The 23491-nt window shown below is 47.5% G+C and overlaps 1 protein-coding gene across 1 annotated transcript in view; it reads right to left on the bottom strand.

The window, feature by feature from the left end:
• LOC135551521 (serine/threonine-protein kinase DCLK1-like) overlaps window positions 1-23020 on the bottom strand; it is a 37131-nt gene extending 14111 nt beyond the window's left edge. Inside the window, exons 1-2 of the mRNA XM_064982726.1 lie at window positions 22898-23020; window positions 21924-22286 (exon numbers count right to left, since the gene is read on the bottom strand). Coding sequence (XP_064838798.1) covers window positions 21924-22284 — 361 coding nt within the window. The 5' untranslated portion in view covers window positions 22285-22286; window positions 22898-23020. The remainder of the gene's footprint in view (window positions 1-21923; window positions 22287-22897) is intronic.
• Window positions 23021-23491: the final 471 nt, after the last annotated feature.

Below are 23491 nucleotides of genomic sequence, written 5' to 3'. Positions count from 1 at the left end.
ATACTGTCCCATCACTTAGGGTTAGCTGCTAAATACTGTCCCATCCTATCCCTTAGGGTTAGCTGCTAAATACTGTCTCATCCCAACCCTTAGGGTTAGATGCTCAATACTGTCTCATCCCAACCCGTAGGGTTAGCTGCTAAATACTGTCTCATCCCAACCCTTATGGTTAGCTGCTAAATACTGTCTCATCCCAACCCGTAGGGTTAGCTGCTAAATACTGTCTCATCCCATCCCTCAGGGTTAGCTGCTCAATAATTTCTCATCCCAACCCTTAGGGTTAGCTGCTCAATACGGTATCATCCCATCCCTCAGGGTTAGCTGCTCAATCATGTCTCATCCCAACTCTTAGGGTTAGCTGTCAATACTGTCCCCTCGCTTAGGCTAAGCTGCTCAATACTGTCCCATCACTTAGGGTTAGCTGCTAAATACTGACCCATCCTATCCCTCAGGGTTAGCTGCTAAATACTGTCTCATCCCATCCCTCAGGGTTAGCTGCTCAATAATTTCTCATCCCAACCCTTAGGGTTAGCTGCTCAAAACTGTCTCATCCCAACCCGTAGGGTTAGCTGCTAAATACTGTCCCATCCCATCCCTTAGGGTTAGCTGCTCAATACTGTCCCATCCCATCCCTTAGGATTAGCTGCTCAATACTGTCCCATCCCAACCCTTAGGGTTAGTTACTCAATACTCTCCCAACCCTTAGGGTTAGCTTCTCAATACCGTCCCCTCCGTTAGGGTTAGCTGCTCAATACTGTCCCAATCCTTAGGGTTAGCTGCTCAATACGGTCTCATCCCATCCCTTAGGCTTAGCTGCTCAATACTGTCCCATTCCATAGGGTTAGCTGCTAAATACTCTCTCATCTCAATCCTTAGGGTTAGCTGCTAAATGCTGTCTCATCCCATCCCTCAGGGTTAGCTGCTCAATCATGTCTCATCCCAACTCTTAGGGTTTGCTCTCAATACTGTCCCCTCGCTTAGGCTAAGCTGCTCAATACTGTCCCATCACTAATTGTTAGCTGATAAATATTGTCCCATCCTATCCCTTAAGGTTAGCTGCTAAATACTGTCTCATCCCATCCCTCAGGGTTGGCTGCTCAATAATTTCTCATCCCAACCCTTAGGGTTAGATGCTCAATACTGTCTCATCCCAACCTGTAGGGTTAGCTGCTAAATACTGTCTCATCCCAACCCATAGGGTTAGCTGCTAAATGCTGTCTCATCCCATCCCTCAGGGTTAGCTGCTCAATCATGTCTCATCCCAACTCTTAGGGTTTGCTCTCAATACTGTCCCCTCGCTTAGGCTAAGCTGCTCAATACTGTTTCCATCACATAGGGTTAGCTGTTAAATACTGTCCCATCCTATCCCTTAGGGTTAGCTGCTCAATACTGTCTCATCCCAACCCGTAGGGTTAGCTGCTAAATACTGTCCCATCCCATCCCTTAGGGTTAGCTGCTCAATACTGTCCCATCCCATCCCTTAGGATTAGCTGCTCAATACTGTCCCATCCCAACCCTTAGGGTTAGTTACTCAATACTCTCCCAACCCTTAGGGTTAGCTTCTCAATACCGTCCCCTCCATTAGGGTTAGCTGCTCAATACTGTCCCAATCCTTAGGGTTAGCTGCTCAATACGGTCTCATCCCATCCCTCAGGCTTAGCTGCTCAATACTGTCCCATTCCATAGGGTTAGCTGCTAAATACTCTCTCATCTCAACCCTTAGGGTTAGCTGCTAAATGCTGTCTCATCCCATCCCTCAGGGTTAGCTGCTCAATCATGTCTCATCCCAACTCTTAGGGTTTGCTCTCAATACTGTCCCCTCGCTTAGGCTAAGCTGCTCAATACTGTCCCATCACTAATTGTTAGCTGATAAATATTGTCCCATCCTATCCCTTAAGGTTAGCTGCTAAATACTGTCTCATCCCATCCCTCAGGGTTAGCTGCTCAATAATTTCTCATCCCAACCCTTAGGGTTAGATGCTCAATACTGTCTCATCCCAACCTGTAGGGTTAGCTGCTAAATACTGTCTCATCCCAACCCTTAGGGTTAGCTGCTAAATGCTGTCTCATCCCATCCCTCAGGGTTAGCTGCTCAATCATGTCTCATCCCAACTCTTAGGGTTTGCTCTCAATACTGTCCCCTCGCTTAGGCTAAGCTGCTCAATACTGTCCCATCACTTAGGGTTAGCTGCTAAATACTGTCCCATCCTATCCCTTAGGGTTAGCTGCTAAATACTGTCTCATCCCATCCCTCAGGGTTAGCTGCTCAATAATTTCTCATCCCATCGCTTAGGGTTAGCTGCTCAATACTGTCCCATCCCTTAGGGTTAGTTGCTCAATATTGTCCGATCCCTTAGGGTTAGCTGATCAATACTGTCTCATCCCAACCCTTAGGGTTAGCTGCTGAATACTTTCTCATCCCATCTCTTAGGGTTAGCTGCTCAATACTGTCTCATCCCAACACTTAGGGTTAGCTGCTCAATACTGTCCCATCCCACCCCTTAGGGTTAGCTGCTTAATACTGTCCCATCCCATCCCTTAGGGTTAGCTGCCCAAAACTGTCCAATCCCATCCTTTGGGGTTAGCTGCTCAATACGGTCTCATCCCATCCCTTAGGCTTAGCTGCTCAATACTGTCCCATCCCTTAGGGTTAGCTGTTAAATACTGTCTAATCCCATCTCTTAGGGTTAGCTGCTCAATAATATCCCATCCCTTAGGCTTAGCTGCTCAATACTGTCCCATCCCTTAGGGTTAGCTGCTCAATACTGTCCCATCCCACCCCTTAGGGTTAGCTGCTTAATACTGTCCCATCCCATCCCTTAGGGTTAGCTGCTCAATACTGTCCCATCCCAACCCTTAGGGTTAGTTACTCAATACTGTCCCAACCCTTAGGGTTAGCTTCTCAATACCGTCCCCTCCGTTAGGGTTAGCTGCTCAATACGGTCTCATCCCATCCCTCAGGCTTAGCTGCTCAATACTGTCCCATTCCATAGGGTTAGCTGCTAAATACTCTCTCATCCCAACCCTTAGGGTTAGCTGCTAAATGCTGTGTCATCCCATCCATCAGGGTTAGCTGCTCAATCATGTCTCATCCCAACTCTTAGGGTTTGCTCTCAATACTGTCCCCTCGCTTAGGCTAAGCTGCTCAATACTGTCCCATCACTTAGGGTTAGCTGCTAAATACTGTCTCATCCCATCCCTCAGGGTTAGCTGCTCAATACTGTCTCATCCCAACCCGTAGGGTTAGCTGCTAAATACTGTCTCATCCCATCCCTTAGGGTTCGCTGTTCAATACTGTCTCATCCCATCGCTTAGGGTTAGCTGCTCAATACTGTCCCATCCCTTAGGGTTAGTTGCTCAATATTGTCCGATCCCTTAGGGTTAGCTGATCAATACTGTCTCATCCCAACCCTTAGGGTTAGCTGCTGAATACTTTCTCATCCCATCTCTTAGGGTTAGCTGCTCAATACTGTCCCATCCCTTAGGGTTAGCTGATCAATACTGTCTTATCCCATCCCTTAGGTTTAGCTGCTCAATACTGTCTCATCCCATCACTCAGGGTTAGCTGCTCAATGCTGTCTCATACCAACCCTTAGGGTTAACTGCTCAATAATGTCCTATCCCTTCGGGCTTGTTGCTCAATATTGTCCCATCACTTAGGGTTAGCTGCTCAATACTGTCCCGTCCCATCCCTTAGGGTTAGCTGCTCAATACTGTCCAATCCGATCCCTTGGGGTTAGCTGCTCAATACGGTCTCATCCCATAGGGTTAGCTGCTGAATACTGTCTCATCCCAACCCTTAGGGTTAGCTGCTAAATGCTGTCTCATCCCATCCCTCAGGGTTTGCTGCTCAATCAAGTCTCATCCCAACTCTTAGGGTTTGCTCTCAATACTGTCCCCTCGCTTAGGCTAAGCTGCTCAATACTGTCCCATCACTTAGGGTTAGCTGCTAAATACTGTCCCATCCTATCCCTTAGGGTTAGCTGCTAAATACTGTCTCATCCCAACCCTTAGGGTTAGATGCTCAATACTGTCTCATCCCAACCCGTAGGGTTAGCTGCTAAATACTGTCTCATCCCAACCCTTATGGTTAGCTGCTAAATACTGTCTCATCCCAACCCGTAGGGTTAGCTGCTAAATACTGTCTCATCCCATCCCTCAGGGTTAGCTGCTCAATAATTTCTCATCCCAACCCTTAGGGTTAGCTGCTCAATACGGTATCATCCCATCCCTCAGGGTTAGCTGCTCAATCATGTCTCATCCCAACTCTTAGGGTTTGCTGTCAATACTGTCCCCTCGCTTAGGCTAAGCTGCTCAATACTGTCCCATCGCTTAGGGTTAGCTGCTAAATACTGTCCCATCCTATCCCTTAGGGTTAGCTGCAAAATACTGTCTCATCCCATCCCTCAGGGTTAGCTGCTCAATAATTTCTCATCCCAACCCTTAGGGTTAGCTGCTCAATACTGTCTCATCCCAACCCGTAGGGTTAGCTGCTAAATACTGTCCCATCCCATCCCTTAGGGTTAGCTGCTCAATATTGTCCCATCCCATCCCTTAGGATTAGCTGCTCAATACTGTCCCATCCCAACCCTTAGGGTTAGTTACTCAATACTCTCCCAACCCTTAGGGTTAGCTTCTCAATACCGTCCCCTCCGTTAGGGTTAGCTGCTCAATACTGTCCCAATCCTTAGGGTTAGCTGCTCAATACGGTCTCATCCCATCCCTCAGGCTTAGCTGCTCAATACTGTCCCATTCCATAGGGTTAGCTGCTAAATACTCTCTCATCTCAATCCTTAGGGTTAGCTGCTAAATGCTGTCTCATCCCATCCCTCAGGGTTAGCTGCTCAATCATGTCTCATCCCAACTCTTAGGGTTTGCTCTCAATACTGTCCCCTCGCTTAGGCTAAGCTGCTCAATACTGTCCCATCACTAATTGTTAGCTGATAAATATTGTCCCATCCTATCCCTTAAGGTTAGCTGCTAAATACTGTCTCATCCCATCCCTCAGGGTTAGCTGCTCAATAATTTCTCATCCCAACCCTTAGGGTTAGATGCTCAATACTGTCTCATCCCAACCTGTAGGGTTAGCTGCTAAATACTGTCTCATCCCAACCCATAGGGTTAGCTGCTAAATGCTGTCTCATCCCATCCCTCAGGGTTAGCTGCTCAATCATGTCTCATCCCAACTCTTAGGGTTTGCTCTCAATACTGTCCCCTCGCTTAGGCTAAGCTGCTCAATACTGTCCCATCACATAGGGTTAGCTGTTAAATACTGTCCCATCCTATCCCTTAGGGTTAGCTGCTCAATACTGTCTCATCCCAACCCGTAGGGTTAGCTGCTAAATACTGTCCCATCCCATCCCTTAGGGTTAGCTGCTCAATACTGTCCCATCCCATCCCTTAGGATTAGCTGCTCAATACTGTCCCATCCCAACCCTTAGGGTTAGTTACTCAATACTCTCCCAACCCTTAGGGTTAGCTTCTCAATACCGTCCCCTCCATTAGGGTTAGCTGCTCAATACTGTCCCAATCCTTAGGGTTAGCTGCTCAATACGGTCTCATCCCATCCCTCAGGCTTAGCTGCTCAATACTGTCCCATTCCATAGGGTTAGCTGCTAAATACTCTCTCATATCAACCCTTAGGGTTAGCTGCTAAATGCTGTCTCATCCCATCCCTCAGGGTTAGCTGCTCAATCATGTCTCATCCCAACTCTTAGGGTTTGCTCTCAATACTGTCCCCTCGCTTAGGCTAAGCTGCTCAATACTGTCCCATCACTAATTGTTAGCTGATAAATATTGTCCCATCCTATCCCTTAAGGTTAGCTGCTAAATACTGTCTCATCCCATCCCTCAGGGTTAGCTGCTCAATAATTTCTCATCCCAACCCTTAGGGTTAGATGCTCAATACTGTCTCATCCCAACCTGTAGGGTTAGCTGCTAAATACTGTCTCATCCCAACCCTTAGGGTTAGCTGCTAAATGCTGTCTCATCCCATCCCTCAAGGTTAGCTGCTCAATCATGTCTCATCCCAACTCTTAGGGTTTGCTCTCAATACTGTCCCCTCGCTTAGGCTAAGCTGCTCAATACTGTCCCATCACTTAGGGTTAGCTGCTAAATACTGTCCCATCCTATCCCTTAGGGTTAGCTGCTAAATACTGTCTCATCCCATCCCTCAGGGTTAGCTGCTCAATAATTTCTCATCCCATCGCTTAGGGTTAGCTGCTCAATACTGTCCCATCCCACCCCTTAGGGTTAGCTGCTTAATACTGTCCCATCCCATCCCTTAGGGTTAGCTGCCCAAAACTGTCCAATCCCATCCTTTGGGGTTAGCTGCTCAATACGGTCTCATCCCATCCCTTAGGCTTAGCTGCTCAATACTGTCCCATCCCTTAGGGTTAGCTGTTAAATACTGTCTAATCCCATCTCTTAGGGTTAGCTGCTCAATAATATCCCATCCCTTAGGCTTAGCTGCTCAATACTGTCCCATCCCTTAGGGTTAGCTGCTCAATACTGTCCCATCCCACCCCTTAGGGTTAGCTGCTTAATACTGTCCCATCCCTTAGGGTTAGCTGCTCAATACTGTCCCATCCCAACCCTTAGGGTTAGTTACTCAATACTGTCCCAACCCTTAGGGTTAGCTTCTCAATACCGTCCCCTCCGTTAGGGTTAGCTGCTCAATACGGTCTCATCCCATCCCTCAGGCTTAGCTGCTCAATACTGTCCCATTCCATAGGGTTAGCTGCTAAATACTCTCTCATCCCAACCCTTAGGGTTAGCTGCTAAATGCTGTCTCATCCCATCCATCAGGGTTAGCTGCTCAATCATGTCTCATCCCAACTCTTAGGGTTTGCTCTCAATACTGTCCCCTCGCTTAGGCTAAGCTGCTCAATACTGTCCCATCACTTAGGGTTAGCTGCTAAATACTGTCTCATCCCATCCCTCAGGGTTAGCTGCTCAATACTGTCTCATCCCAACCCGTAGGGTTAGCTGCTAAATACTGTCTCATCCCATCCCTTAGGGTTCGCTGTTCAATACTGTCTCATCCCATCGCTTAGGGTTAGCTGCTCAATACTGTCCCATCCCTTAGGGTTAGTTGCTCAATATTGTCCGATCCCTTAGGGTTAGCTGATCAATACTGTCTCATCCCAACCCTTAGGGTTAGCTGCTGAATACTTTCTCATCCCATCTCTTAGGGTTAGCTGCTCAATACTGTCTCATCCCAACACTTAGGGTTAGCTGCTCAATACTGTCCCATCACATCCCTTAGGGTTAGCTGCTTAATACTGTCCCATCCCATCCCTTAGGATTAGCTGCTCAATACTGTCCCATCCCATCCCTTAGGATTAGCTGCTCAATACTGTCCCATCCCATCTCTTAGGATTAGCTGCTAAATACTGTCCCATCCTATCCCTTAGGGTTAGCTGCTAAATACTGTCTCATCCCATCTCTCAGGGTTAGCTGCTCAATAATTTCTCATCCCATCGCTTAGGGTTAGCTGCTCAATACTGTCCCATCCCTTAGGGTTAGTTGCTCAATATTGTCCGATCCCTTAGGGTTAGCTGCTGAATACTTTCTCATCCCATCTCTTAGGGTTAGCTGCTCAATACTGTCTCATCCCAACACTTAGGGTTAGCTGCTCAATACTGTCCCATCCCACCCCTTAGGGTTAGCTGCTTAATACTGTCCCATCCCATCCCTTAGGGTTAGCTGCCCAAAACTGTCCAATCCCATCCTTTGGGGTTAGCTGCTCAATACGGTCTCATCCCATCCCTTAGGCTTAGCTGCTCAATACTGTCCCATCCCTTAGGGTTAGCTGTTAAATACTGTCTAATCCCATCTCTTAGGGTTAGCTGCTCAATAATATCCCATCCCTTAGGCTTAGCTGCTCAATACTGTCCCATCCCTTAGGGTTAGCTGCTCAATACTGTCCCATCCCACCCCTTAGGGTTAGCTGCTTAATACTGTCCCATCCCTTAGGGTTAGCTGCTCAATACTGTCCCATCCCAACCCTTAGGGTTAGTTACTCAATACTGTCCCAACCCTTAGGGTTAGCTTCTCAATACCGTCCCCTCCGTTAGGGTTAGCTGCTCAATACGGTCTCATCCCATCCCTCAGGCTTAGCTGCTCAATACTGTCCCATTCCATAGGGTTAGCTGCTAAATACTCTCTCATCCCAACCCTTAGGGTTAGCTGCTAAATGCTGTCTCATCCCATCCATCAGGGTTAGCTGCTCAATCATGTCTCATCCCAACTCTTAGGGTTTGCTCTCAATACTGTCCCCTCGCTTAGGCTAAGCTGCTCAATACTGTCCCATCACTTAGGGTTAGCTGCTAAATACTGTCTCATCCCATCCCTCAGGGTTAGCTGCTCAATACTGTCTCATCCCAACCCGTAGGGTTAGCTGCTAAATACTGTCTCATCCCATCCCTTAGGGTTCGCTGTTCAATACTGTCTCATCCCATCGCTTAGGGTTAGCTGCTCAATACTGTCCCATCCCTTAGGGTTAGTTGCTCAATATTGTCCGATCCCTTAGGGTTAGCTGATCAATACTGTCTCATCCCAACCCTTAGGGTTAGCTGCTGAATACTTTCTCATCCCATCTCTTAGGGTTAGCTGCTCAATACTGTCTCATCCCAACACTTAGGGTTAGCTGCTCAATACTGTCCCATCACATCCCTTAGGGTTAGCTGCTTAATACTGTCCCATCCCATCCCTTAGGATTAGCTGCTCAATACTGTCCCATCCCATCTCTTAGGATTAGCTGCTCAATACTGTCCCATCCCAACCCTTAGGGTTAGTTACTCAATACTGTCACAACCCTTAGGGTTGGCTTCTCAATACCGTCCCCTCCGTTAGGGTTAGCTGCTCAATACTGTCCCATCCCTTAGGGTTAGCTGATCAATACTGTCTTATCCCATCCCTTAGGTTTAGCTGCTCAATACTGTCTCATCCCATCCCTCAGGGTTAGCTGCTCAATGCTGTCTCATACCAACCCTTAGGGTTAACTGCTCAATAATGTCCTATCCCTTAGGGCTTGTTGCTCAATATTGTCCCATCACTTAGGGTTAGCTGCTCAATACTGTCCCGTCCCATCCCTTAGGGTTAGCTGCTCAATACTGTCCAATCCGATCCCTTGGGGTTAGCTGCTCAATACGGTCTCATCCCATAGGGTTAGCTGCTGAATACTGTCTCATCCCAACCCGTAGGGTTAGCTGCTAAATGCTGTCTCATCCCATCCCTCAGGGTTTGCTGCTCAATCAAGTCTCATCCCAACTCTTAGGGTTTGCTCTCAATACTGTCCCCTCGCTTAGGCTAAGCTGCTCAATACTGTCCCATCACTTAGGGTTAGCTGCTAAATACTGTCCCATCCTATCCCTTAGGGTTAGCTGCTAAATACTGTCTCATCCCAACCCTTAGGGTTAGATGGTCAATACTGTCTCATCCCAACCCGTAGGGTTAGCTGCTAAATACTGTCTCATCCCAACCCTTATGGTTAGCTGCTAAATACTGTCTCATCCCAACCCGTAGGGTTAGCTGCTAAATACTGTCTCATCCCATCCCTCAGGGTTAGCTGCTCAATAATTTCTCATCCCAACCCTTAGGGTTAGCTGCTTAATACGGTATCATCCCATCCCTTAGGGTTAGCTGATCAATACTGTCTCATCCCAACACTTAGGCTTAGCTGCTCAATACTGTCCCATCCCACCCCTTAGGGTTAGCTGCTTAATACTGTCACATCCCACCCCTTAGGGTTAGCTGCTTAATACTGTCCTATCCCATCCCTTAGGGTTAGCTGCTCAATACGGTCTCATCCCATCCCTTAGGCTTAGCTGCTCAATACTGTCCCATCCCTTAGGGTTAGCTGTTAAATACTGTCTAATCCCATCTCTTAGGGTTAGCTGCTCAATAATATCCCATCCCTTAGGCTTAGCTGCTCAATACTGTCCCATCCCTTAGGGTTAGCTGCTCAATACTGTCCCATCCCACCCCTTAGCGTTAGCTGCTTAATACTGTCCCATCCCATCCCTTAGGGTTAGCTGCTCAATACTGTCCCATCCCAACCCTTAGGGTTAGTTACTCAATACTGTCCCAACCCTTAGGGTTAGCTTCTCAATACCATCCCCTCCGTTAGTGTTAGCTGCTCAATACTGTCCCATCCCTTAGGGTTAGCTGATCAATACTGTCTAATCCCATCCCTTAGGTTTAGCTGCTCAATACTGTCTCATCCCATCCCTCAGGGTTAGCTGCTCAATGCTGTCTCATACCAACCCTTAGGGTTAACTGCTCAATATTTTCTCATCCCATCTCTTAGGGTTAGCTGCTCAATACTGTCTCATCTCTACCATTAGGGTTAACTGCTCAATAATGTCCTATCCCTTAGGGCTTGTTGCTCAATATTGTCCCATCACTTAGGGTTAGCTGCTCAATAATGTCCCATCCCATCCCGTAGGGTTAGCTGCTCAATACTGTCGAATCCGATCCCTTGGGGTTAGCTGCTCAATACAGTCTCATCCCATCCCTTAGGCTTAGCTGCTCAATACTGTCCCATCAAAATAGGGTTAGCTGCTAAATACTGTCTCATCCCAACCCTTAGGGTTAGCTGCTAAATACTGTATAATCCCATCCCTCAGGGTTAGCTGCTCAATCATGCCTCATCCCAACTCTTAGGGTTTGCTGTCAATACTGTCCCCTCGCTTAGGCTAAGCTGCTCAATACTGTACCATCACTTAGGGTTAGCTGCTAAATACTGTCCCATCCTATCCCTTAGGGTTCGCTGCTCAATACTGTCTCATCACAACCCATAGTATTAGCTGCTCAATACGAGCTCATCCCATCGCTTAGGGTTAGCTGCTCAATACTGTCCCATCCCTCAGGGTTAGTTGCTCAATATTGTCCGATCCCTTATGGTTAGCTGATCAATACTGTCTCATCCCAACCCTTAGGGTTAGCTGCTCAATACTTTCTCATCCCATCTCTTAGGGTTAGCTGCTCAATACTGTCTCATCCCAACACTTAGGGTTAGCTGCTCAATACCGTCCCCTCCTTTAGGGTTCGCTGATCAATACTGTCTCATCCCATCTCTTAGGGTTAGCTGCTCAATACTGTCCCATCCCATCCCTTAGGGTTAGCTGCTCATTACTGTCCAATCCCATCCCTTGGGTTTAGCTGCTCAATACAGTCTCATCCCATCCCGTAGGCTTAGCTGCTCAATACTGCCCCATCCCATAGGGTTAGCTGCTAAATACTGTCTCATCCCAACACTTAGGGTTAGCTCCTAAATACTGTCTCATCCCAACCCTTAGGGTTAGCTGCTCGATACTTTCTCTTCCAATCTCTTAGGGTTAGCTGTTCAATACTGTCCCCTCCGTTAGGGTTAGCTGCTCAATACTAACCCATCCCTTAGGGTTAGCTGCTCAATACTGTTTCATTCCATCCCTTAGGGTTAGCTGCTCAATACTGTCCCATCCCTTTGGGTTAGCTGCTCAATACTGTCTCATCCCATCCCTTAGGGTTAGCTGCTGAATACAGTCTCATCCCAACCCTTAGGGTTAGCTGCTCAATACTGTCTCATCCCAACCCGTAGGGTTAGCTGCTAAATACTGTCCAATCCCATCCCTTAGGGTTAGCTGCTCAATACTGTCCCATCCCTTAGGATTAGCTGCTCAATACTGTCCCATCCCAACCCTTAGGGTTAGTTACTCAATACTGTCCCAAACATTAGGGTTAGCTTCTCAATACCGTCCCCTCCGTTAGGGTTAGCTGCTCAATACTGTCCCATCCCTTAGGGTTAGCTGATCAATACTGTCTTATCAAATCCCTTAGGTTTAGCTGCTCAATACTGTCTCATCCCATCCCTCAGGATTAGCTGCTCAATGCTGTCGCATACCAACCATTAGGGTTAACTGCTCAATATTTTCTCATCCCATCTCTTAGGGTTAGCTGCTCAATACTGTCTCATCTCTACCCTTGGGGTTAACTGCTCAATAATATCCTATCCCTTAGGGCTTGTTGCTCAATATTGTCCCATCACTTAGGGTTAGCTGCTCAATACTGTCCCATCCCATCCCATCCCTTAGGGTTAGCTGCTCAATACTGTCCAATCCGATCCCTTGGGGTTAGCTGCTCAATACGGTCTCATCCCATCCCTTAGGCTTAGCTGCTCAATACTGTCCCATCCCATAGGGTTAGCTGCTAAATACTGTCTTATCCCAACCCTTAGGGTCAGCTGCTAAATGCTGTCTCATCCCATCCCTCAGGGTTAGCTGCTCAATCATGTCTCATCCCAACTCATAGGGTTTGCTCTCAATACTGTCCCCTCGCTTAGGCTAAGCTGCTCAATACTGTCCCATCACTTAGGGTTAGCTGCTAAATACTGTCCCATCCTATCCCTTAGGGTTAGCTGCTAAATACTGTCTCATCCCATCCCTCAGGGTTAGCTGCTCAATAATTTCTCATCCCAACTCTTAGGGTTAGATGCTCAATACTGTCTCATCCCAACCCGTAGGGTTAGCTGCTAAATACTGTCTCATCCCAACCCTTAGGGTTAGCTGCTAAATGCTGTCTCATCCCATCCCTCAGGGTTTGCTGCTCAATCATGTCTCATCCCAACTCTTAGGGATTGCTGTCAATACTGTCCCCTCGCTTAGGCTAAGCTGCTCAATACTGTCCCATCACTTAGGGTTAGCTGCTAAATACTGTCCCATCCTATCCCTTAGGGTTAGCTGCTAAATACTGTCTCATCCCATCCCTCAGGGTTAGCTGCTCAATAATTTCTCATCCCAACCCTTAGTGTTAGCTGCTCAATACTGTCTCATCCCAACCCGTATGGTTAGCTGCTAAATACTGTCCTATCCCATCCCTTAGGGTGAGCTGCTAAATACTGTCTCATCCCAACCCTTAGGGTTTACTGCTCAATATTTTCTCATCCCATCTCTTAGGGTTAGCTGCTCAATACAGTCTCATCTCTACCATTAGGGTTAACTGCTCAATAATGTCCTATCCCTTAGGGCTTGTTGCTCAATATTGTACCATCACTTAGGGTTAGCTGCTCAATACTGTCCCATCCCATCCCTTAGGGTGAGCTGCTCAATACTGTCCCATCCCATCCCTTAGGATGAGCTGCTCAATACTGTCCCATCCCAACACTTAGGGTTAGTTGATCAATACTGTCCCATCGCTTAGGGTTAGCTGATCAATACTGTCTAATCCCATCCCTTAGGTTTAGCTGCTGAATACATTCTCATCCCATCTCTTAGGGTTAGCTGCTCAATACTGTCCCATCCCTTAGGGTTAGCTGCTCAATAATATCCCATCCCTTAGGCTTAGCTGCTCAATACTGTCCCATCCCTTAGGGTTAGCTGCTCAATGCTGTCCCATCCCACCCCTTAGGGTTAGCTGCTTAATACTGTCCCATCCCATCCCTTAGGGTTAGCTGCTCAATACTGTCCCATCCCAACCCTTAGGGTTAGTTACTCAATACTGTCCCAACCCTTAGGGTTAGCTTCTCAATACCGTCCCCTCCGTTAGGGTTAGCTGCTCAATACTGTCCCATCCCATCCCTTAGGGTTAGCTGCCCAAAACTGTCCCATCCCATCCCTTAGGATGAGCTGCTCAATACTGTCCCATCCCAACACTTAGGGTTAGTTGATCAATACTGTCCCATCGCTTAGGGTTAGCTGATCAATACTGTCTAATCCCATCCCTTAGGTTTAGCTGCTGAATACGTTCTCATCCCATCTCTTAGGGTTAGCTGCTCAATACTGTCCCATCCCTTAGGGTTAGCTGCTCAATAATATCCCATCCCTTAGGCTTAGCTGCTCAATACTGTCCCATCCCTTAGGGTTAGCTGCTCAATGCTGTCCCATCCCACCCCTTAGGGTTAGCTGCTTAATACTGTCCCATCCCATCCCTTAGGGTTAGCTGCTCAATACTGTCCCATCCCAACCCTTAGGGTTAGTTACTCAATACTGTCCCAACCCTTAGGGTTAGCTTCTCAATACCGTCCCCTCCGTTAGGGTTAGCTGCTCAATACTGTCCCATCCCTTAGGGTTAGCTGATCAATACTGTCTAATCCCAACCCTTAGGGTTTACTGCTCAATATTTTCTCATCCCATCTCTTAGGGTTAGCTGCTCAATACTGTCTCATCTCTACCATTAGGGTTAACTGCTCAATAATGTCCTATCCCTTAGGGCTTGTTGCTCAATATTGTCCCATCACTTAGGGTTAGCTGCTCAATACTGTCCCATCCCATCCCTTAGGGTTAGCTGCTCAATACTGTCCAATCCGATCCCTTGGGGTTAGCTGCTCAATACGGTCTCATCCCATCCCTTAGGCTTTGCTGCTCAATACTGTCCCATCCCATAGGTTTAGCTGCTAAATACTGTCTCATCCCAACCCTTAGGGTTAGCTGCTAAATGCTGTATCATCCCATCCCTCAGGGTTAGCTGCTCAATCATGTCTCATCCCAACTCTTAGGGTTTGCTGTCAATAATGTCCCCTCGCTTAGGCTAAGCTGCTCAATACTGTCCCATCACTTAGGGTTAGCTGCTAAATACTGTCCCATCCTATCCCTTTGGGTTAGCTGCTAAATACTGTCTCATCCCATACCTCAGGGTTAGCTGCTCAATAATTTCTCATCCCAACCCTTAGGGTTAGCTGCTCAACACTGTCTCATCCCAACCCGTAGGGTTAGCTGCTAAATACTGTCTCATCCCATCCCTTAGGGTTCGCTGCTCAATACTGTCTCATCACAACCCATAGTATTAGCTGCTCAATACGGTCTCATCCCATCGCTTAGGGTTAGCTGCTCAATACTGTCCCATCCCTCAGGGTTAGTTGCTCAATATTGTCCAATCCCTTGGGGTTAGCTGATCAATACTGTCTCATCACAACCCTTAGGGTTAGCTGCTCAATACTTTCTCATCCCATCTCTTAGGGTTAGCTGCTCAATACTGTCTCATCCCAACACTTCGGGTTAGCTGCTCAATACCATCCGCTCCTTTAGGGTTCGCTGATCAATACTGTCTCATCCCATCTCTTAGGGTTAGCTGCTCAATACTGTCCCATCCCATCCCTTGGGTTTAGCTGCTCAATACGGTCTCATCCCATCCCGTAGGCTTAGCTGCTCAATACTGTCCCATCCCATAGGGTTAGCTGCGAAATACTGTCTCATCCCAACACTTAGGGTTAGCTCCTAAATACTGTCTCATCCCAACCTTTAGGGTTAGCTGCTCAATACTTTCTCATCCCATCTCTTAGGGTTAGCTGTTCAATAATGTCCCCTCCGTTAGGGTTAGCTGCTCAATACTAACCCATCCCTTAGGGTTAGCTGCTCAATACTGTCCCATCCCTTCGGGTTAGCTGCTCAATACTGTCTCATCCCATCCCTTAGGGTGAGCTGCTAAATACTTTCTCATCCCATCTCTTAGGGTTAGCTGCTCAATACTGTCTCATCCCAACCCTTAGGGTTAGCTGCACAATAATTTCCTAACCCTTAGGGTTAGTTGCTCAATATTGTCCCATCCCTTAGCGTTAGCTGCTCAATACTGTCCCATACCATCCCTTAGGGTTAGCTGCTCAATACTGTCCAATCCCATCCCTTAGGTTTAGCTGCTCAATACGGTCTCATCCCATCCCGTAGGCTTAGCTGCTCAATATTGTCCCATCCCATAGGGTTAGCTGCTAAATACTGTCTCATCCCAACACTTAGGGTTAGCTCCTAAATACTGTCTCATCCCAACCCTTAGGGTTAGCTGCTCAATACTTTCTCATCCCATCTCTTAGGGTTAGCTGTTCAATACTGTCCCCTCCGTTAGGGTTCGCTGCTCAATACTGTCCCATCCCTTCGGGTTAGCTGCTCAATACTGTCTCATCCCATCCCTTAGGGTTAGCTGCTGAATACAGTCTCATCGAAACCCTTAGGGTTAGCTGCTAAATACTTTCTCATCCCATCTCTTAGGGTTAGCTGCTAAATACTTTCTCTTCCCATCTCTTAGGGTTAGCTGCTCAATACTGTCTCATCCCAACCCTTAGGGTTAGCTGCACAATAATTTCCTAACCCTTAGGGTTAGTTGCTCAATATTGTCCCATCCCTTAGGGTTAGCTGCTCAATACTATCCCATCCCATCCCTTAGGGTTAGCTGCTCAATACTGTCCAATCCCATCCCTTGGGGTTAGCTGCTCAATACGGTCTCATCCCATCCCTTAGGGTTACCTGCTCAATGCGGTCTCATCACATCTCTTAAGCTTAGCTGCTCAATACTGTCCCATCCCTGAGGGTTAGCTGCTAAATACTGTCTCATCCCAACACTTATGGTTAGCTGCTAAATACTGTCTCATCCCAACCCTTAGGATTAGCTGCTCAATACTGTCTCATGCCATCCCTCAGGGTTAGCTGCTCAATGCTGTCTCATCCCAACCCTTAGGGTTAGCTGCTCAATACTTTCTCTTCCCATCCCTTAGGGTTAGTTGCTCAATATTATCCCATCCCTTAAGCTTAGCTGCTCAATACTGTCCCATCCCATCCCTTAGGGTTAGCTGCTCAATACTGTCCCATCCCATCCCTTAGGGTTAGCTGCTCAATACTGTCCCAACCCCTAGGGTTAGCTGCTCAATACTGTCTCACCCCAACCCTTAGGGTTAGCTGCTCAATACTGTCTCACCCCAACCCTTATGGTTAGATGCTAAATACTGTCTCATCACACCTCTTGGGGTTTGCTGCTCAATACTGTCTCACCCAACCCTTAGGGTTAGCTGTTAAATATTGTCTCACCCCACCCCTTAGGGTTAGCTGCTCAATACTGTCTCATCCCATCCCTTAGGCTTAGCTCCTCAATACTGTCCCATGCCCTCGGGTTAGCTGCTAAATACTGTCTCATCCCATCCCTTAGGGTTAGCTGCTAAATCCTTTCTCATCCCATCCCTTAGGGTTAGCTGCTCAATACTGTCTCATCCCATCCCTTAGGCTTAGCTGCTCAATACTGTACCATCCCCTAGGGTTAGTTGCAAAATACGGTCTCATCCCATCTCTTCAGGTTAGCTGCTCAATACTGTCTCATCCCAACACTTAGGGGTAGCTGCTCAATACTGTCTCATCCCAACACTTAGGGTTAGCTGCTCAATACTGTCTCATCCCATCCCTTAGGCTAAGCTGCTCAATACTGTCCCATCCCTTAGGGTTAGCTGCTAAATACTGTCTCATCCCAACCCTTAGGGTTAGCTGCTCAATGCGGTCTCATCACATCTCTTAGGCTTAGCTGCTCAATACTGTCCCATCCCTTAGGGTTAGCTGCTAAACACTGTCCCATCCCTTAGGGTTAGCTGCTAAATACTGTCTCATCCCAACACTTATGGTTAGCTGCTAAATACTGTCTCATCCCAACCCTTAGGATTAGCTGCTCAATACTGTCTCATGCCATCCCTCAGGGTTAGCTGCTCAATGCTGTCTCATCCCAACCCTTAGGGTTAGCTGCTCAATACTTTCTCTTCCCATCCCTTAGGGTTAGTTGCTCAATATTGTCCCATCCCTTAGGCTTAGCTGCTCAATACTGTCCCATCCCATCCCTTAGGGTTAGCTGCTCAATACTGTCCTATCCCATCCCTTAGGGTTAGTTGCTCAATACTGCCCCATCCCAACCCTTAGGGTTAGCTGCTCAATATTGTCCCATCCCATCCCTTAGGGTTAGCTGCTCAATACTGTCCCAACCTTTGGGGTTAGCTGCTCAATACTGTCTCACCCCAACCCTTAGGGTTAGCTGCTCAATACTGTCTCACCCCAACCCTTAGGGTTAGCTGCTCAATACTATCTCACCCCAACCCTTATGGTTAGATGCTAAATACTGTCTCATCACACCACTTGGGGTTTGCTGCTCAATACTGTCTCACCCAACCCTTAGGGTTAGCTGTTAAATATTGTCTCACCCCACCCCTTAGGGTTAGCTGCTCAATACTGTCTCATCCCATCCCTTAGTCTTAGCTCCTCAATACTGTCCCATGCCCTAGGGTTAGCTGCTAAATACTGTCTCATCCCATCCCTTAGGGTTAGCTGCTAAATCCTTTCTCATCCCATCCCTTATGGTTAGCTGTTCAATATTGTCTCATCCCATCCCTTAGGCTTAGCTGCTCAATACTGTCCCATCCCCTAGGGTTAGTTGCTAAATACGGTCTCATCCCATCTCTTCAGGTTAGCTGCTCAATACTGTCTCATCCCAACACTTAGGGGTAGCTGCTCAATACTGTCTCATCCCAACACTTAGGGTTAGCTGCTCAATACTGTCTCATCCCATCCCTTAGGCTAAGCTGCTCAATACTGTCCCATCCCTTAGGGTTAGCTGCTAAATACTGTCTCATCCCAACCCTTAGGGTTAGCTGCTCAATGCGGTCTCATGACATCTCTTAGGCTTAGCTGCTCAATACGGTCCCATCCCTTAGGGTTAGCTGCTAAATACTGTCTCATCCCAACCCTTAGGATTAGCTGCTCAATACTGTCTCATCCCATCCCTTAGGCTTAGCTGCTCAATACTGTCCCATCCCCTAGGGTTAGTTGCTAAATACGGTCTCATCCCATCTCTTCAGGTTAGCTGCTCAATACTGTCTCATCCCAACACTTAGGGGTAGCTGCTCAATACTGTCTCATCCCAACACTTAGGGTTAGCTGCTCAATACTGTCTCATCCCATCCCTTAGTTTAAGCTGCTCAATACTGTCCCATCCCTTAGGGTTAGCTGCTAAATACTGTCTCATCCCAACCCTTAGGGTTAGCTGCTCAATGCGGTCTCATGACATCTCTTAGGCTTAGCTGCTCAATACGGTCCCATCCCTTAGGGTTAGCTGCTAAATACTGTCTCATCCCAACCCTTAGGATTAGCTGCTCAATACTGTCTCATGCCATCCCTTAGGGTTAGCTGCTCAATACTTTCTCATTCCATCTCTTAGGGTTAGTTGCTCAATATTGTCCCATCCCTTAGGCTTAGCTGCTCAATACTGTCCCATCCCATCCCTTAGGGTTAGCTGCTCAATACTGTCTCATCCCAACCCTTAGGGTTAGCTGCTCAATACTTTCTCTTCCCATCTCTTAGGGTTAGCTGCTCAATACTGTCTCATCCCAACACTTCGGGTTAGCTGCTCAATACCGTCCCCTCCTTTAGGGTTCGCTGATCAATACTGTCTCATCCCATCTCTTAGGGTTAGCTGCTCAATACTCCCCCATCCCATCCCTTAGGGTTAGCTGCTCAATACTGTCCAATCCCATCCCTTGGGTTTAGCTGCTCAATACGGTCTCATCCCATCCCGTAGGCTTAGCTGCTCAATACTGTCCCATCCCATAGGGTTAGCTGCTAAATACTGTCTCATCCCAACACTTAGGGTTAGCTCCTAAATACTGTCTCATCCCAACCCTTAGGGTTAGCTGCTCAATACTTTCTCATCCCATCTCTTAGGGTTAGCTGTTCAATACTGTGCCCTCCGTTAGGGTTAGCTGCTCAATACTAACCCATCCCTTAGGGTTAGCTGCTCAATACTGTTACATTCCATCCCTTAGGGTTAGCTGCTCAATACTGTCCCATCCCTTCGGGTTAGCTGCTCAATACTGTCTCATCCCATCCCTTAGGGTTAGCTGCTGAATACAGTCTCATCCCAACCCTTAGGGTTAGCTGCTCAATACTGTCTCATCCCAACCCTTAGGGTTAGCTGCACAATAATTTCCTCACCCTTAGGGTTTGTTGCTCAATATTGTCCCATCCCTTAGGGTTAGCTGCTCAATACTATCCCATCCCATCCCTTAGGGTTAGCTGCTCAATACTGTCCAATCCCATCCGTTGGGGTTAGCTGCTCAATACGGTCTCATCCCATCCCTTAGGCTTAGCTGCTCAATACTGTCCCATCCCTTAGGGTTAGCTGCTAAATACTGTCTCATCCCAACACTTATGGTTAGCTGCTAAATACTGTCTCATCCCAACCCTTAGGATTAGCTGCTCAATACTGTCTCATGCCATCGCTCAGGGTTAGCTGCTCAATGCTGTCTCATCCCAAACCTTAGGGAAAGCTGCTCAATACTTTCTCTTCCCATCTCTTAGGGTTAGTTGCTCAATATTGTCCCATCCCTTAGGCTTAGCTGCTCAATACTGTCCCATCCCATCCCTTAGGGTTAGCTGCTCAATACTGTCCTATCCCATCCCTTAGGGTTAGTTGCTCAATACTGCCCCATCCCAACCCTTAGGGTTAGCTGCTCAATATTGTCCCATCCCTTAGGGTTAGCTGCTCAATACTGTCCCATCCCATCCCTTAGGGTTAGCTGCTCAATACTGTCCCAACCCCCAGGGTTAGCTGCTCAATACTGTCTCACCCCAACCCTTAGGGTTAGCTGCTCAATACTGTCTCACCCCAACCCTTAGGGTTAGCTGCTCAATACTTATCTCACCCCAACCCTTATGGTTAGATGCTAAATACTGTCTCATCACACCTCTTGGGGTTTGCTGCTCAATACTGTCTCACCCAACCCTTAGGGTTAGCTGTTAAATATTGTCTCACCCCACCCCTTAGGGTTAGCTGCTCAATACTGTCTCATCCCATCCCTTAGGCTTAGCTCCTCAATACTGTCCCATGCCCTAGGGTTAGCTGCTAAATACTGTCTCATCCCATCCCTTAGGGTTAGCTGCTAAATCCTTTCTCATCCCATCCCTTAGGCTTAGCTGCTCAATACTGTCCCATCCCCTAGGGTTAGTTGCTAAATACGGTCTCATCCCATCTCTTCAGGTTAGCTGCTCAATACTGTCTCATCCCAACACTTAGGGGTAGCTGCTCAATACTGTCTCATCCCAACACTTAGGGTTAGTTGCTCAATACTGTCTCATCCCATCCCTTAGGTTAAGCTGCTCAATACTGTCCCATCCCTTAGGGTTAGCTGCTAAATACTGTCTCATCCCAACCCTTAGGGTTAGCTGCTAAATAATGTATTATCCCATCCCTCAGGGTTAGCTGCGCAATGCTGTATCATCCCAACCCTTATGTCTAGCTGCTCAATACTGTCCCCTCCCTTAGGGTTAGCTGCTCAATACTGTCCCATCCCTTAGGGTTAGCTGCTCAATATTGTCCCATCCCTTAGGGATAGCTGCTCAATATTGTCCCATCCTATCCCTTAGGGTTAGCTGCTCAATACTGTCCCATCCCATCCCTTAGGTTTCGCTGCTCAATACTGTCCCATCCCTTTGAATTAGCTGCTAAATACTGTCTCATCCCTAAACTTAGGGTTAGCTGCTAAATACTGTCTCATCCCATCCCTTAGGGTTAGCTGCTCAATGCAGTCTCATCCTAACCCTTAAGGTTAGCTGCTCAATACTGTCTCATCCCAACCCGTAGGGTTTGCTGCTCAATACAATCTCATCCCACCCCTTAGGGTTAGCTGCTCTATACTGTCTCACCCCAACCCTTAGGGTTAGCTGCTAAACACTGTCTCAATCCCACCCTTTGGGCTCATTGCTAAATACGGTCTCATCCCATCCCTTAGGGTTAGCTGCTCAATACTGACCCATCCCATAGGGTTAGCTGCTAAATACTGTCTCACCCCAACCCTTAGTGTTAGCTGCTAAATACTGTCTAACCCCAACCCTTAGGGTTAGCTGTTAAATACTGTCTCACCCCAACCCTTAGGGTTCGCTGCTAAATACTGTCTCACCCCAACCCTTAGGGTTAGCTGCTAAATACTGTCTCACCCCAACCCTTAGGGTTTGCTGCTCAATACTGTCTCATCCCATCCCTTAGGGTTAGCTGCTCAATAGTGTCCCATCCCTTAGGGTTAGCTGCTCAATACTGTCTTATCCCAACCTTTAGGGTTAGCTGCTCAAAACTGTCCCATCCCTTAGGGTTGGCTGCTCAATACTGTCTCATCCCAACCTTTAGGGTAGGGTTAAGGTTAAGGGTTAGCTTACCTTCCTCCAGCTGCTCCATGCCGGATATTTTCTTGGTCCCGTCGATAGAGTAGATGGTCCGGACCCCCTGGTGCATATTCACATTATCTGACAGGGAGCGGGTCAGATCAGCCAAAAGGGCTTCTATAGACCGGAACCTGTCCTGGGAAATAGCGTAGACAATCCCTTTGAAGTAGCGATCTCCATTACGATAAAAGCGGACCTTTTTGGCCTTCTTCTCCGAGGCTAGAGTCTGCAGTGTCCGGGTCCTGTACAGACTACAGTGGGCGCTGCGAGTGGGGCTCTGCAGCCCGTTGTTCCTGGATCCTATGCGGGTGTTTCTCTGGGCTTTCTCCCGCTCGTCAAAGTGCTCCAGCTCCATGACTGTAGTGATGTTACACAGAAAGAGACAAATCAGGGAGGGGAACATTATGAATGAGAACATTTAAACCTCAAGCAACTTATTTTCCTTTGCAGAATAAATAAGTCATCCTTTAGTTTTAGTTGAATGTCATATAGGCCTACTGGAGAGACTGGGTAGAGTAGAATCAATTGGATTTCGGCATGAACTCTGAGGTCGGGTCCGACATTCAGTGGTGCTGAATGGACAGCGCCGCAGGTGCGGATCTCCTTGCAGCTGGCTCGTCTGACAGGTAGTCTATAGCGGTGGAGTAGTCAGATGGAACTCCGTGGTGCTGAACGGACGGCGCTGCTGTCTAGCCAGATATAATTCCCCTGCTTGTGGGCAGTTTGTCACATGCTGACAATTAGCTCTTTCTGAGGCACATAAAACTCTGATTGGGGGCCATAGCACGCTCACACATGTCATGCTCTTTCGTTTCGTCCACCACCCAATTAGCACCGTGATTCTAATCAAACGTAACGTTTGTTTTGATCATATTAATTTCTGACAACATAACCCCAGCTGTTGCTAAATGACACGAAACAACACATTATGGGATTTCAAAACATGTTTTGGGCAAATAACTACTTACCTTTAATTGAAGTCGGATGCAGTCAGCCGTGGCAGTGTTTAGCAATTGCATATATCAGCTTTCCAATAGGCTGTGTCAGTGCTGATATGTGTAGTATGATTGCCCGCCTGAGCGGCAGAAGAAGCATCCGCCCCTTTGTTGCTCTTTGATTGAGCAAGTGTGAGCAGCACGAGCTGCAGCTGGTTTCTGACGCTAGCAGTGATTTCCATTTGGCCGTCACTCATTGACATGCAGGTCTTCCAAGGGAAGCACCAAGCATCTCACCTCGCTATCACGCTCCCTTCTCTCCAGCCCTCTAGATGCGCTGAGACAAGGGGCGTGGCGCAGGCGGTCATTACTCTACTAGTCTGTCAGTGCACTAAACTGCAATGACAGACACGAGACTTTTCAGCAACATGCTTGTTCAATAAGACAGATATACTAAATTAGTGCCATAGGGAATAGTTTGCCATTTGGGCATCTATCTGTATAGGCATCTATCTGCCCAGCATGGGCATCTATCTGTATGCTGGTGCTGAGGAAGATGTCTAGCAGTGTCTGCAGTAGTGTACTATACTGCATGCACAAACACAGGATGACCACACCCAAACATGT

This window comes from Oncorhynchus masou, chromosome 13, assembly GCF_036934945.1.
Source record: "Oncorhynchus masou masou isolate Uvic2021 chromosome 13, UVic_Omas_1.1, whole genome shotgun sequence".
In the NCBI taxonomy this organism is placed as follows: Eukaryota; Metazoa; Chordata; class Actinopteri; order Salmoniformes; family Salmonidae; genus Oncorhynchus; species Oncorhynchus masou.
This window is presented reverse-complemented; position numbering and strand designations above follow the sequence as displayed.